General features: G+C 38.8%; 1 protein-coding gene across 1 annotated transcript in view; it reads left to right on the top strand.

Moving 5' to 3' along the window:
• The window catches only part of LOC126281918 (SET and MYND domain-containing protein 4-like), a 148,320-nt gene that overhangs the window by 83,642 nt on the left and 47,183 nt on the right, over positions 1 to 17,495 (top strand). The window contains exons 6-7 of the mRNA XM_049981247.1: positions 3,616 to 3,820; positions 11,553 to 11,785. Of these exons, the coding sequence (XP_049837204.1) occupies positions 3,616 to 3,820; positions 11,553 to 11,785 (438 nt within the window). The remainder of the gene's footprint in view (positions 1 to 3,615; positions 3,821 to 11,552; positions 11,786 to 17,495) is intronic.

Here is a 17,495-nt window from a genome sequence, read left to right on the forward strand (position 1 = left end):
GGGGGTACAGTAATCAGCCACAGTGGGGTATCCTGGGTGGGTTTATGGACCTAAGGAAGCATCTAGAAGGTAGGAGTGTGGGGAGTGGTAGGGGTGAGGAGAGAGACTCCAGGGAAAGTTCTTGAATGGGGCTTAGGATTTAACATCAGACTGGTTATCCTGATGGATTTTTGGAATGGGGTCACTATGACAGGGTTTGTAGATGGATGAATCTGATAGCTGGCAGAGTCCTTCTGCCAGTTAATCTTTGTGGCTCAAAACAACAGTGCTGGTGCCTTTGCCAGCAGGTGGGACTATAAGATCATGATCAGTTTTTAGGTGTTGAATTGTGGTTTTCTCTTGCGTGTTGAGGAATTTTGGGAATCATGGTGAGGCAAGGTTCGACACAAGAAATTCTGGAAAGTTAACAGGAGGTGATTTTGGGGCAGTGGCGGTGACTGCAATTGGATGGAGGAGTAAAGTGAGTCAGGAGGGTTCAACATTGGTCTTTTGTAGAGTTTTATTGGTAGGGTTGGTGGCAGAAATGTGTTTCCATCGTAGCAACTGGGAGACAGACGGAAAGGTCTTTAAAATTTCCTGCATGATAGAATTTGTGAGTGAGGCAAAAGGTTAGATCTTTGGAAAGGACTGATACTGCCACAGAACTAAGGCTTTTACAGGAAGGGTTCACGACTGTGTTTCAAGTCTGTTTAGGTCCTGGATTCTGTAAGGTGGTGGGAGGGAGTTTTTGAGGGTGGGGATAAATGTATTAGGTTGGTGAGGTAAGATTTGTCAGTTATGAGCTGATGTGGGGCTGCTATGCAACCCCGGATTCCTGAATCCCATATCACACATTGAAACACTTGCCCTTCAGGATCTAGAGCATCATGCACAAAGCCACCTCAAAAAACTCTCCAACATGTTCTCCACCTACTGCCTCATTGGACTACCACTATCCACCACAACCTACAAACATCCCCCACGTCCCCTCATAGCTGACAAGCCCTGCCTCATAGACCTACTGCACTTATCCCACTCTCAAAAAATTTCTCCCGCCACCACACAGAATCCAGAACCTAAACAGACCCAAAACATGGCCATGAACCTTCCCCTCCAAAAGCCTTTGCCCAATATAAGTATCAGTCCCTCCCTTTTGTCTCATTCACAAATTCAATCAGGCAATACTTGTTATAGACCTTCTCTCCGTCTACCAGTCCCTACAGTGGAAACACCTTCTTGCCATCAACCCCACCAATCAGACTCAACTGTATCCCTATGTCGAACCCTGCCAGACTCAGTTTACCACTCCAATTGTGATCCACCCCCTGTTAATTTTCCAGAACTCCTTAATCTTGAACCATGCCTCACCATTGTTCTCCAAATCCCTCAACATGTATTATAACCTTACATTCACAGAAAGAACCACAATCAACTACCTAAAAACTGATCCTGACCTTATAATGCTATCTGCTGACAAAGGCTCCAGCACTGTTGTTTTGAACTACAAGGATTACCTGGCAGAAGGACTCTCCCAGGTGGCAGATTCATCCATCTACAATCCTGCCACACTAACCCATTTCAAAAATCTGGCAGGATCTCCAGTTTCACCTCAAATCCTTAGATCTATCCCAGAAACTCTCCCTGGAGACTACCTCTCTCCTCAACCCTACCACTCCCCTCACTCCCACCTTCTACATGGTTTCTAAGGTTCATAAACCCAATTACCTATGACGCCCTCATTGAGAGAATTTCTGCTCTTGCAGACCAACACCTTCAGCCTATTGACAGCAGCCTACCCTCCTACAGAAAAGATAATAACCTGTTCTTACACAAACTCTTCACAGTTCCTGTTCCTTTACCACACTGTGTCCTGCTCATCACTACTGAGTCCACAATCCTAATGTTCATGGCCTTACCTCAACCCAAAAGCCACCTCTGCCTCAAAGGTAGAGCAGTACCTCCATCCATATTAAACCTACCAACCATTAGCAATACATTCACTCTGACAGCTACTACCCATTGCATACTAAGAAGTGCCTTCCATACAGCCTAGCCACCCATGGCCTTCACATCTGTAGTCCCTCTCAAAATATACAAAGGGTGTCACTGGGTTGTTCAGAGACCTTAATTACCATCCCAAATTTGTACAGAAACAGATCTCCCATGCCTTATCTCTCCAGTAACCTTCCACCTCCTGAAGTCCCACAATCCAATGACAAAGGAGAATTCACTCATGACTCAGTACCACTCAGGACTGGAACAATTGAATCACATTCTCTGCCAGGGTATTGACTACTCACGTCATGCCCTGAAATGAGGAATGTCCTACACACTACCCTCCCACCACTCCCACAGAGGTATTCCACTACCACTGAACCTTCACAATATCCTCATCCATATGTAAACAACCCCTTCTCCCAATCCCTGCTCCCAACTCTTTGCCTCATGGCTCATATCCCTGTAACAGACCTACATGCAAAACCTGTCCCATACATCCTTCTATCACCACCTACTCCTGTCTGGTCACAAGCAGTATCTATTACATCAACAGCAGGGCTACCTGTGAAACCAGTTATGTGGTCTACAAGCTAAGCTGCAACAACTGTGCTGTGTTCTACATGGGCATGACAACTAATAATCTGTCTGGTCACATGAATGGCCACCTACAAACTATTACCATGAAACATCTGAACCACCGAGTTGCTGAGCACATTGCCCAACAAAACATTCTTCATTTTAATAACTGCTTCACAGCCTGTGCCATCTGGATCTTTCCATTCAACACCAGCTTTTCTGAATTGCATATGTGAGAACACTTCCTGCTATATATCCTATGTTCCTGTAACCCTCTTGGCCTCAACCTTAGTTAGTCATTGTTTAGTCATTGTCCTTCACCCACCTATCCCTTTCCCTGTTCCCACTCCAGCATGACACAGCTCTCTACTCAACCAGTGCACCCACAGGCTTTTCATTTCTCTCTTTTTCCACTGCCCCTCCCCCCTCCCCCTAATCCCTCATCCTCCTGTGCCCTCTGTCTAACCTCCTGACTGCACCTAGATGCCCAATCCCCTCTCCACCTCGTCCCTGTAAGCTTCCGTGAGCAGCACTTTTCTGTGTCCTCCACACTTCACCTGTTACCCCCACCCCCCCTCCCCCATCGCCCAAACCTCCTCCTTACCCCTGCCACCCAGATTGCTTCTACCGTAATGTGCTGCTTCTTGTAATCTGGCCTTGGCAGCCAGAGACAGTGATCATGTGTGTGTGAGTTGCGTTTCCGTGAGTGTGTTTGTTTATGTTTTCTAATTTGGATGAAGGCCTCTTTGGCCAAAGCTTACTTGTTAGACAGTCTTTTTGTTGTGCCTATCCATAATTCAACTTCTCCACTATGTGGTGAGTATCAGTCTATCCTTTTCAGAATATTGTCATTATTCTATCCTGGATTTCTCATTGAATTCTTACTGTCAGCTTTTTATATATGCCTGACAGTGAGTCTCACTCACTGTCAGGCATATATAAAAAGCTAACAGTAAGGACTAACTTCAGTAAATTTAATTTTGTTGAATGAATGTGACACATATGCTGATGGAGCACAAAATGAAGGGAATGTATCCGATACATATAATTTTTTGTATACAGGTCTACCAGCTGTAGTTGGTGGTGAGAATCGCTCGATGCCAGGAGCATCATCCTATCTTAAGGTTGCTCATAGTGATAGCAAAGGGAGGTACTGTGTCACCAGGAATCCAATTGGTGCTGGAGACTGTGTTGTAGCAGAGCATCCCTATGCATCTGTTTTGCTCCCAGAAATGGGAGGAACACATTGCCACCATTGCTTCCAAAGGTGAGGTATAAATATTTAAGAGCCTTTTATTTCATATTTTACATCAATAGTCATTACACAGACATTTTCAGACTGCTAAATAACTCATTCAGAGCAGTGCAAATTTATTAATAGTGTCAAACTCCATCAAACTGATGTAAGATTCTTTATAAAAGGAGAGGGAGTGAAAGTGTGTGTGTGTTGTGTGTGTAGGAGAGAGAGAGAGAGAGAGAGAGAGAGAGAGAGAGAGAGAGAGAGAGAGAGAGAGAGAGAGAGAGAGAGACGGAGAGGGAACCAGTTTGAAACATTTATTTTTCAAATAAAACAATGTAAAATTAAATTGTCCACAGACACTGGAATAATTCACAAATTTGCAGTGTCATACAATGTTAGAAATTGCCTTTGTCCTTGTTGCTCTTTGATAACAAATTTTCCATTGTGATTAATTTATATATTTCAAATACTTTGAATTATACTAATATGAAAGTAACTTCTTGTATGCTTCATTCAGTTTTACTTTCATAAAAAAAATAAAACTAAATTGTATTTCAATATTTATGAAATATCATCTAATAGAGAATCACACTTCCTGTTTAAAATAACAAGACTGTTACAGCACATTTGTGGAGTATGCATATGCAAAAAAAATTATCATTTGCATGCAGAGGCCTCTGTTTCCAAAAAAGGTGCAGCCAGAAATCCAATTCTTAAGTGCCTAATTAAGGCATAATACATTATGCCTTCACCCCTGTTCATTGCAAGAATACTTTATAAATAATCTCCAATATTAAATATTGGATGGATTATAAACAACGGTATGACAACTGAACATTACATACAAATGTGGTGCACCAAATAGTTCTACAAACAAAGTACCAATGGCTGTAGCGCATCTACTGAATTTATATTCATTATCAAAGCACACATGCATGCAGGCACTTACACTCCTGCTGCTTTGTCCCCACTGTTTACGTAGTTGGCTGAGGTGCACTAAACATGAGAATAAGTTACGTAAAAGGCCAAGTTCTGTCTGCATTGTGCTTAGAAATGTCTCTCATTTTACTGATCTGCAGACAAGACAGCTAGCATATGAGGGCTGTTCAAAAGGTATCTAACTTTTATTTATAAAATCAGTCTTCATACAGATACAACTGTTTGCAATTAGTCACCTCCAAAGTAGTCCCCTTCAGCTTGTATGCATCTCTCGTAATGCTGCTGCCACTGCTGGAATCATTGATGGGAAGCCTCTTTTGCTATGGTGCATAGCTGCTCTGTTGAATTTTGCACAATATCATCAGTGTTCCGAAATCTGGTCCATTTCAGAGTCATTTTCAGTTTAGGAAAAACCAGAAATCACTTGTTACAGTGTCAGTGGAACAGGGAGGCTGACAAACCACAGCCATGTTGTGTTTTACCAAAAAACTCTGAATTAATTGAGAATGATGAGTGGTTGCTTTATCATGGTGAAGGTGCCAACTGCCTGCTGAACAAAACCCTGGTTGATTTAATTATGGGAAATTGAGAAAGTATCTCCCTAAACAATTATTGGGGAAACAAGAATAAATACCTTTTATTATTATGAACTTCTCTTCCAACATTTAATAATGGAGATTGCACTTCAAACATATATACTTTATATAAAGTGAAAATATTATGATGTTTGGATTATTATTCTGAGATTATAGATATATTTTACTGCTACAAAAAATTACCTCTGGTATGGATATTAAATATTATTTTTTCTGACTCAAAATAAATTGAAAATTCTTTTAATTCTGAAATATTACTTCATTAGGCTCAAGCCAAAATAGTGCAACCTTCTGCTGGAGTGGTTTTATGTAAAGATAAATTTTCAACAATGAGAAATAACTATGCTGTGTAAACTGAAATTTGGACTTTGTAAATAAAATTAAAATGTAGGTTGTTTGGACTGAAGAGTGCGAGAAAAGAAAGAAAACATTTTACGCTACTTCTGGGAATTAAAATACCACACAAACTTCCATCCGCACAAAGCATTGGCCACATTTATGTAAATGGTAAGGAGACAAAAAGGTTCCCATTTCACAGCGAGAACAAATTTTTAAAGTTCAGCACTGATTATTATTTAATGGTAATTCAACTTATATGAAGAGTCAGCAAGCCTCAATACATTGAATTGCATACAGAACCACGAGTGTAGGACAAGAGCTAAGCAACAACATCAAAAAGACAAACAATAAGAAAAAGATAACATGGCATCTTTCCTTCGTATAGTAGCTCATGGAATCTAAAGTTTCAATACACTACTTTTGATAAATATTCTTTGTTAAGCATACATCACTGCAATTACTTTTACCAATAATTAGAGGCATCACACAACTGCCCACAAGGCTGGACATTTGCGTCTGCTTCAGAAAAGTGACTTAGAACTTCTTGATATTATTCCTTATTGACATTAGTGCTCATGGTGGACCATGCCATTGAAGTTAAAAAAGGTGCTCAGCATGACTTTTACATTGTTGTGGACCTGCCTTGCTTCTTTAGGTCTCGCAGTGATGCATGCTTCCATTGTGATGACTGGAACTTTAGTCCTGTGTTGTGTCCATAAAACCAGGACTTATAACCAGTGATCACTGTTTAAGAAAGTTTGGATTACTGTTCACAGTATCCAGCATGTCCTGTTTGATCTCTGAATGAAGTTGCTTCCTTTCAGTGAAATATGTGCCTAATAGGCACACATTTTGCGGAGATACTCTGGAGACCCAAATGTTATATTAAAATAAAATGAATGAATCCAGTACTAACTTTAACCCTATATCACCAGGAACCTTACAGGATCAACAGCAACCTCACTTGCAAATGTTGAGGGCATACCTGAACATGCTTCTCTGTTCACTGATGTGCAGCTGTCTTTGCCATTGTGCATCTCCTTTACCTGTGTGCTACCATTGCTCCATCCCCAAACACCTGTTGAGTTTTGCAGATTGTTGCAACTTTACAATTGCCAAGCTTGAAACAAAATTTATTGCAATAATGTTGTTCCACTTTTCCTTTCATTTACCCCACATCATAAAATCCAGTAACTACCATTTGCACCTGTTCATTTCTCAATGGCTAACCTGCAACCAGTTGTTTCCATAGTCAAGTAAATAAATTAAGCATGAGCACTATGTATGCCAACAAATGAAGAGAATGTGCACACCATGATACCATTGCTGGTTTCAACAATAAAAAATAAGGCAAGATATTTCTTGAAGAACCCTCATACATTCACTCAATACTGCCCTATGGATTAACATCCTGGAGAATTACAGCTTAAAGTCAAAGAAGTATTTTTTCTGCAGAAGCATACAATAAGAATATGCTGTAACGTTGACAACCATGTCTCTTCAGGGTCATAGGAATTGTTACACTTACGTACCAGTACATTAGTGATTAATAAAAAAGAGTGAATTTACAATGAACTATGCAATTCACAACCGAAACACTACAAGTAAAAATAATTTATATATAAAAAAAAGAAAATGTTGGAAACATAGCTTCGTGTAAAAATATAACAGTATCACACAAAAATAAAAAAAGTAAGAAATCCTTCAGAAGCACCGAGCATAGGTAACAATTTTTTCAGAGGTGTTGGAGATAATATAATAAGAATGGCTAAACCAATAAATTTAAAATAAGAACTGTACATCAGCATTGTCAAGATAAAGTAGAAAAGCAATAAAAAGACTAAAAAAACTCCAACTCAGCAGGCGTTGATGTAGTTCCTGCAACAATCATAGAGAAGAGTGCTCTAAACCGAGCTGAAATACTTACACACTGTTCAGTTTAAGCAGGAACTTTTCCTCGTTACTGAAAACATCTATAGTAATTCCAATTTATAAAAAAAAGGTGGGAGAAGTATGTAGATAGCTGCAGACCCATCACTATTTCCTCTTACATTTCAAAAACACTTGAAAATGTTATGTATGGCAAATTTATGTAATCTGTTAACAAAACAAAATCCTTTGTAATGAACAACATGGATTCAGAAATAAGAGGTCAATAATATCTGCCTGAGTGAATTAATTGAATACTAAGCTTGATGGACAAGAAACACGAATCTACAGGAGTATTTAATGACCAACTGAAGGCTTTTGATGAGATGGTTCATAAGATTCTGCTATCAAAGCTTGAAATGTATGATATTCAAGGTCTGTCCAACAGTTGAATCAATCTCTTTCTGAACAATCATAAACAAGCAGTCAGTATCAAGCACACTAGTGTTAGCCTTGAAACTATTTCTGGCCACTTACCAGAGTATAATCTAATCAAACAATGGAAACTCCAGTTTGGACTATCAATAACATAAGGAAAGATGACACATTGAGTTGCAGACAGGCACAATGAAATTACTGTTGCACTTTTAGTTTTCAGCAAAAGCCTTCTTCAGAAAAGGAAACACACACACATTCATTCACACAAGCAAGCACATGTGACCACCACCTCTGGCAGTTCAGACTGGAGTTGCACTCCAGTCTGAGCTACCAGAGATGGCGGGCATGTGTGCATGAGGTGTACTTGTGTCTGTGAATGATTGTGTGTGTTTCCTTTTCTGAAGAAGGCTTTGGCCGAAAGGCAAATGTGTAACAGTCTTTTCATTTTGCCTCTCTGCAACTCAATGTGTAATCTTATGGTGTGTAACAATTTCTTTTTTTCCTTATAGAATCTAATTAAAAATGATGTAACCCAAGATCAGTAATGCGACCACTTCTGCTCTTTTTGTATGTTAACAATTGAAGCTTAAACACAGATGCTCATACAACTTTCATATTTGCAAACAACACCACTACTATATTAGAGTAGGAAAGAAAGGAAGAATTACAGCAATCAGTAAACACTGTCACAAAACCCCTGTACAATGTGCAAAAAATAATAAGTTTTTAATAAAAATTAAAAATCAATAGCACTAAAGTTTCCCAATGCTCCAAACAAGGACACATACACTGACGTGTACATAGAGTCTACAATGAAATTTTACATTCTGGTGCAAAAGTCTATAACAGGTTGCAGGTACACATCAAGCAGGAAATTGAAAATTAGCAGACATTCAAAACCAAATTAAAAGAATATAGTTATCTCATTGTAGCCAGACACAATGTTCCCACAGAATTAACCTCTGCCTTCATTCATCAACACTTCCAAACTATCATCTGCAACACGTTGCCCTACAATCACAACACTGCTCACTGTCTTTGCCACTTCCGCTACCACTAGACTCCTTGTTAGTCACTGTGGATGTGACATCCTTGTACACCAACATCCCCCATACCCATGGCCTTGCAGCCAAGGAACACTATCTTTCACAACATCTTCCTGATACCAAGCTCACCAGCTCTTTCCTAACCCTTCTAGCCAAACACATCCTAAACCCACAATTAATCTACCTTAAAAGGCCAAAATCTATAAACAAACCCATGGTACTGCCATAAGTACTCACATGGCATCTTAGTATGCCAGCTTATTTGTGTGCCATCTGGAGGAAACCATCCTATCCAGTCAACACCTAAAATCTCTTGTGTGGTTCAGATTAATTGATAATATTTTCATGACGTGGTTGCATGGCAAGGACAACCTATGCTCTTTCCTCCATAACCTCAACACCTACTCCCAAATCTGCTTCATTTGGTCCATCTCAGCTTAGTCAGCCTCCTTCCTACATGTCAATCCTCACCTCTTTGATGGCTCCATAAATAAATCTGTTCATATCAAGTGCACCAACTACCAATAGTACTTGAACTCTGACAGCTGTCACCCATTCCAAGTCAAAAAGTCTCTTCCTTACAGCTTCACCACCAGTGAATACCACATCTGCAGCAGAAAGCAGGAGTTTTTGGAATATCCCAATAACTTTACCAGAAATTTTATTGACAGAAAATCCTACCCAGCTTATCCATAAACAGACCTCCCATGGCATCTCCTCCTTTGACACCAGTAAATCTGTTAAGCAGCCACTGACAAAACTCCTCTCATCAATCAACATCACCTTGGCCCTCAGAGGCTCAACCACATCTTTCACCAGAATTTAGACCACCTCTTGTCAGAGGGAAATGCTAACCACATAATCTAAAGTAGTGTTCTGCCATCAACCCAACCTACAGAATGTCCATCCCTATTCCAGTCCTACTCCCAATCGTGCTTCTATAGATCATTCTCTTCTGGTCAGCCTAGGTGCAAGGCCTGTCCCATACACCCACTCACTACTGCCTATAGCAGTCCAGTCACAGGCCTACCCAATGAAAGGCAGGACCACGTACGAATGCAGCCATGTTATATATCAGATGTGCTGTGATAACCGTACAGTGTTATATTTGTGCATGACAAGTAATCAACTGCCTAGTGGCACAAGTGGCCACATACCAAGCTGTGGGAAGCCATAAACTTGACAATGCAGTTGCTGAACACACTGCACACCACAACACGAAGACCTCAACAGCTACTTCACTATATGAGCCATATGGATATTCCCTTCCAGCACAAGTTTTTCTGAACTAGGCAGGTTAGAATTTTCTCTCCAGCACTCTCACAATCCCCCTTCCCTACATGCTCTAACTCTTTATCTCTTTCTACCCTCTCCACCTTTATCTCCCCCTTTTTCACTCCTCTCCCTTTCTCTCTTTCTTCCCTGCCTCCCTCTTCACATCCACCTTCCTCTCCTTCCCCTCCCCCCTCTTTTTTTGCCTTGCTGTGCAACTGCCGAGTCATCAGTCGAAATACATACCTCACTCTGTCCCACTACCCCCATCTTGCCTAATGTTTCCTTCCATACCCTTTCCTCACTTCCACTAGCCCAGGCAACTACCTTCATTAGTCAAGAATCAGTCCTAATGAGGGAGAGTGCTTTTGGGTGCCTGTGTGGTTGTGCATGAATATGTACACTCTTTCAAGAAACCCAGAAAAAGAACTCGAAAGCTAGTGTGAATACTGTTTTCTGTTACATGTTTCTATACTCTGCACATTAGTCAGCTATAGATGAGTGATTGTCTTTCCCTTATTTTATGTATTATTCCATCTAAGAATTACCATTATTGCTAAACTTATTTTTTTGCCTATTTGTATGTTTATATTTGTACGTTTATATATAATGAACAAAACACACAAACACACACACAGAATTACTAGCTTTCGCGACCGATGGTTGCTTCTTCAGGAAGGAGAGGGAAAGACGAAAGGATGTGGGTTTTAAGGGAGAGGGTAAGGAGTCATTCCAATCCCGGGAGCGGAAAGACTTCCCTTAGGGGAAAAAAAGGACAGGTGTACACTCGCACACACACACACACACACACATATCCATCCGCACATACACAGACACAAGCAGATGTATGTCTGCTTGTGTCTGTGTATGTGCGGATGGATATGTGTGTGTGTGTGTGTGTGTGTGTGTGTGTGTGTGTGTGTGCGAGTGTACACCTGTCCTTTTTTTTCCCCTAAGGGAAGTCTTTCCGCTCCCGGGATTGGAATGACTTCTTACCCTCTCCCTTAAAACCCACATCCTTTCATTTTTCCCTCTCCTTCCTTCCTTCCTGACGAAGCAACTGCCAGTTGCGAAAGCTCGTAATTCTGTGTGTGTGTTTGTGTGTTTTGTTCATGTGCCTGTCTGCCGGCGCTTTCCCGCTTGGTAAGTCTTTGAATCTTTGTTTTTAATATATTTTTCCCATGTGGAAGTTTCTTTCTGTTTTATTTACATCATCATATGATCATACAGGTATGATATGCAGTTTTTGTTGTCATGCAGGCTGGAAACAGCAGTGGGCTGTCCTACATGTTCAGGAGTTGCCTTTTGTTCATCAGAGTGCCGTGATAAGGCTCTCAGTACTTACCATCAACATGAATGCCGTTATTTGGGACTCATGTTAGGATCAGGCATGAGTATCCTTTGCATGCTTGCTCTGAGAATAATAACACAAGAACCTGAAGGATTGCACTTTTTTTGCAGACTGAAGCCTCACTTGACTACAGATGGGAAAGGTAAAACAATGCCAGATTTTTGTCACTAATTTAATGTGCTATGACAATGACTTGGAATAAAAAAAATCAAAACATGTAACAATGCTGCTATTTGTTAAAAACTTTCATTCTGATTTGTAGTTTGAACTGAAATGAATGTTCTTAAGAGATTATAAAACTGTGTACAGGATAACTATCATTTACCAAAAAAAATACTCTCACATTTGGTCAGCTGCAGAGGGGGCAGTACCTGATGGAAAAAGCAGTAAAATAAACAGTTGCCATGACTCAGAGACCTGTGAAGCTTACCAAAATCTATGCATGTTGTTGTTGTTGTTGTTATTGTGGTCTTCAATCTGAAGACTGGTTTATTGCAGTGCTCCACACTGGACTATCCTATACAAGCCTCTTCATCTATGAATGACATTTATACATACTCTTTCTCAGTACAGCATGCAAATGATTTCTTTACTCCTTAAAAATATCATATTCTTTCAGTGTTTTAACATATACATCATATCCTTCAAATATTACTACCTATTTTAAACTGTCCTTCAGACTTAGTGAATACAAGAAAATTGATTCTGTTCACTTTCAGACCTTTTCCCTTCTCTCTACTGTCCATACCATTCCTTCCCCATCCAGATTCTGTACTGCCTTCTCCCACCACTCTTCCACGCCCCCCCTCCTTATCCTGTGCTACTGTCTTCTTTGAACTTTGATTGTTACTGACTTTTCAATATGCACTGTAAATAGTTCAGTGCTCAAGAAAAAGGATGTATCATTAACACTAGAAGGCTCAAAAGTCACAGACCCAAACTCAGTTTGTGGAAAAATTCAATGAATACTTTACCCCACTAGCTGAAGACCTCATTCAAGTACACTGTCAAGGACCAGTCCTAAGTTTCTCCAGCAAGTCAGTGATCTCGACTGCTTATATGTATGTGTATGAAACAAACCCCAATGAAATTATAAGTAAAATTTAATCATTAATCAATAAAATGTCAAGTGGTCTTGATGAAGTACCTAATTTCATATTAAAAGCATGTGCTCATCACATAGCGAACACCTTGGCAAAAATTTTCAACCCCTCTTTAAAAACTGGTGTATTTCCAGATATTTTTAAAATATCAAGTTTTACCACTGCTAAAAAAAGGTTCTTCTGAAAAAATATCAAACTACCAACCCATGTCACAGTTGAGTTCCTTCTCAAAAATTCTAGAAAAACTCTTCTATGACAGGCTTTTAAGTTTCATAAATAAATATGCACCTCTTACAGTGCAACAACATTGTTTTAGAAATTCTAAATCTACACAGACAGCAATTATCAAATTCTTAAACTGCATTTTAAAATCCCTTGATCAACATAAATTAGATGCAGGTTTCTTTCTGGATCTATCAAAATCCTTCGAATTCCTGGACCATAACATTCTGCTTGAAAAATTAGACAGATGAGGAGTAAGAAGTATAGCACATAGCTGGTTGTGTTCATACCTAAAAAACTTCAGGCAGAAAGTATCACTTCAGTATGAATTCAACAAAATGAATAAAACAAGAAACAACTCTCAGGAATTACCAATAAAATATGGTGTACCACAGGGCTCAATCTTAGGTCCACTACCCTTCTTGATTTATGCAGATGACTTAGTTGAATATATGAGTACCACAAAAACTATCCTGTTTGCCGATGACACCAGCATGTTGCTCACTGGATCCAGTCCAGAAACTTTGCAGTCCACAGCAGAAAGTTCTATGAAAAAACTTTCTGAGTGGTTCACAGAAAACAAACACATTATAAACACTGAAAAAGCTGTGTGTGTCATTTAATTCCTCCAACTAATTAAATGTATATTCAAGACCAATTAAAAAATGATACCCTATAAAATGTGTCACTAAATTTTTGGCTCTACGGGTTCAGCAAGACTTAAAAGTGGGACACACATATAAATAACTTGTGTAAAAAACTATTATCTGTGTGCTACGGCCTAAGAATTTTAAAGGCTACGACAAGCAGAACAATAGTACTGCAGGCATACTGTGCACAGTTCCACTCACTAATCTGATATGGGATCATTTTCTGGGGGTACTCAACTCACTGTGTAAAGGTGTTTAGAATGCAAAAAAGTGCTTTAAGAATAATTTGTGGCCTTAAAAACATGGAGTTCTGTAAATCCCATTTTACTGCTCTTCGTGTTCTAAATGTTCCAAGTTTATTCATTTATCTATCTTGTTCACCAGGGACTGCCTCCTGAAAACAGGCAAACTTCTACAGAACAAAAATGTTTACAACTATAGTACCAGAGGGAAATGAAATATACATAAAAATATCACAGAACAACCACCTATCAGAGGAGCATAATTAACATTGGTGTAATACTACACAATAAGATACCAGAGGAAATAAAAGATGCTACGCATCCTATGTTTAAAGCTAAACTAAAGGCCTTGCTAATAAAGCACTGTTTCTATTCTGTCAGAGAATTTCTGAATACGTAACAAAATTAATTGTAATAGGTACCTAATTTTAATTTGCCTACTATTTTGCAAATACCATGTATTATTGTAACTTAGCTATGACCTGTCCAATATGAGTTGTACAATTTGGGCTGTATGATAAAACTAGACCAATAAAAAAATCAATCAGTCAATCAATCTAGTGCTTTTGCCTCCAAAATATTCTGCTCTTGGGCTACATGCAGAAAATTCTGATTCTGCAGACTAATGATTTGTGTTATATGTCTGCAGATCTACATTTGTTGTTGCAAGGGACATGGCTGCTTTCTTTCAGAATAAATATCATAAAACTTTTAAAAAGTTTTGCAATTAATTCAGAATTCAGAAACCAAAAATATTTTAAAAGAGGACTCTTTTAAGGGCAAGAATGGGAATATTTTACTAGGTGCAAAAATTTGGATCATAACATTAAAAAGAACATTCAAGGGTACAGAATGCTTCAATGCAGAGAATTAGTGGCATGCTTCTGTTACTGTTATTATTCATAGATTTCTCAGTGCCTTAGCACCTTAGAGCTCCTAAAGGTATGGGAATGACCAAAAGTTCACTCCACGATTGATCTAAGAATGACCTCCTGATATTGCAGTTGATGCTGTGTTGTTTGTGACTATCAATTGTACTAGCATCCTTGAAAAAATATAGCCCATGGTTAAACCAGTAACAAATTTCTCCATTTGTTGCAGAGTTGCCCCATTTGTACTTGGAACTAGGCTTTTATAATTCTATGCTACTAGTTCTGACATTTGATTAGCCTTAGCACCTTAGAGCTCCTAAAGGTATGGGAATGACCAAAAGTTCACTCCACGACTGATCTAAGAATGACCTCCTGATATTGCAGTTGGTGCTGTGTTGTTTGTGACTATCAGTCGTACTAGCATCCTTGAAAAAATATAGCCCGTGGTTAAACCAGTAACAAATTTCTCCATTTGTTGCAGAGTTGCCCCATCTGTACTTGGAACTAGGCTTTCATAATTCTATGCTACTAGTTCTGACATTTGATTAGCTTTGGTTAGAATTTTTATCTTGAGCTTCAAATCAAAAAGGAGTTTTGTAAATGATCCTATTTGGATTGTGCTTCATTTAAAGTAATTAACAAGCTGATGGTTGCAATGATGAAACTGAAAAATAATTTTTGGGAACAGAATATGTTCTGAAACAAAAACCATTGTCTACATAACTAATCATAAAACTATACTTGTAAACTCACAACAGAAGCAAGGCAGGTTTGAGAATATTTTTTCCATAGGAGCAACTTATCATTGGGGATGCCCTCTCCCCTTCCTTTTGCCTTATACGCATTCACCTTGTCAGGTTTCGCTAATAATTGTCATACAAGTTGTATACAGATCTTGCTCTTGGGACCCCCTCTCAGATTGGTGTTCCAAGTGGCAGCTTTTGTAGCTTGGGCCTTAAACTGACCCTGATGACAAGCCACAAACATGTAACATACTTTTCTTTTCCAATGTACAGGTTCCAGGTAGTTTTGTTATTTATTAACTACGAGGGATGTCCAGAAACAACAGATGTTCTGAAATAAAAATTAACAACATGAAAAAAGAAACAAATTTTGTGATATATTTTTTAAAGGCAAATGCTTAAGCTTTTTTTCAACATATCATACTGTGGCACACGTTTTTCCAATGCTGTCTCTGTAGGAACCTGCCGCCTGTGATTGCAGTCTCTGGTTTATAGCAGCAAGTAGTTTGACACCAGCACCAAAGCACTGTGTAATGAGCCATGTATTCATTGCTGGTAAGAAGTAGTAGCCACTCAGCACTAAATTGACGCTGTACAGTGGATGATCAAATTCGTCCCTTCTAAATCCCATAGGAGCTCTTGGGTATGATTGGCCACTTGTGGACGTCCAATGTCGTGAAAAACCAAAACTTTTGTGCTAAGTTTTCCCTAACACTTGTTTTTTATCACCAACCTGAACTTTTTGTCAGTGTTTTACAATACCTCCCTGAGTTAGTTGTTGTGCCGTATTCAAGGAAATCGATGAGAATCACTCCCTTAGAGTTAGATTAGATTAGATTAGATTAGATTAATACTTGTTCCATAGATCATGAATACGACACTTCGTAATGATGTGGAACGTGTCAGGTTAATAAAAGATGTCTGTACAAGAAATTACATTACACAAAATATTGCATGACACTAATGATTAAGTTTTTTTTTTTTTTTTTTTTTTTTTTTTTTTTTTTTTTTTTTTTTTTTTTTACTTACTTTATATCTAAAAATTCAGCCAATGAGTAGAAGGAGTTGTCATCTAGAAATTCTTTTAATTTATTTTTAAATGTTAGTTGGCTATCTGTCAGGCTTTTGATGCTGTTTGGTAGGTGCCCAAAGACTTTTGTGGCAGCATAATTTACCCCTTTCTGTGCCAAAGTCAGATTTAACCCTGCATAGTGAAGATCATCCTTTCTCCTGGTGTTATAGGTATGCACACTGCTATTACTTTTGAATTGGGTTGGATTATTATCAACAAATTTCATAAGGGAATATATATACTGTGAGGTTACTGTGAGGATCCCTAGATCCTTAAACAGATGTCTGCAGGATGACCGTGGGTGGGCTCCAGCAATTATTCTGATTACACGTTTTTGTGCAATGAATACTTTTCTACTCAACGATGAATTACCCCAGAATATGATGCCATACGAAAGCAGTGAATGAAAGTAGGCATAGTAAGCTAATTTACTGAGATTCTTATCACCAAAATTTGCAATAACCCTAATAGCATACGCAGCTGAACTCAGACGTTTCAGCAGACCATCAATGTGTTGCTTCCAGTTTAACCTCTCATCAATGGACACACCTAAAAATTTTGAAAATTCTACCTTAGCTACAGACTTCTGTTCAAATTCTATATTTATTACTGGAGTTGCGCCATTTACTGTACGGAACTGTATATACTGTGTTTTATCAAAATTTAAAGAGAGTCCGTTTGCTGAGAACCACTTAATAATTTTGTGAAAAACATCATTTACAATTACATCACTTAGTTCTTGGTTTTTGGATGTTATTACTATACTTGTATCATCAGCAAAAAGAACTAACTTTGCATCTTCATCAATGTGGAATGGTAAGTCATTAATGTATATCAAGAACAGTAAAGGACCTAAGACCGAACCCTGTGGGACCCCGTGCTTGATAGCACCCCAGTTTGAGGAATCAGCTGTTTTAACATTACACGAACCACTTATTTCAACTTTCT

This window comes from Schistocerca gregaria, chromosome 7 (genome assembly GCF_023897955.1).
Source record: "Schistocerca gregaria isolate iqSchGreg1 chromosome 7, iqSchGreg1.2, whole genome shotgun sequence".
Classification (NCBI taxonomy): domain Eukaryota; kingdom Metazoa; phylum Arthropoda; class Insecta; order Orthoptera; family Acrididae; genus Schistocerca; species Schistocerca gregaria.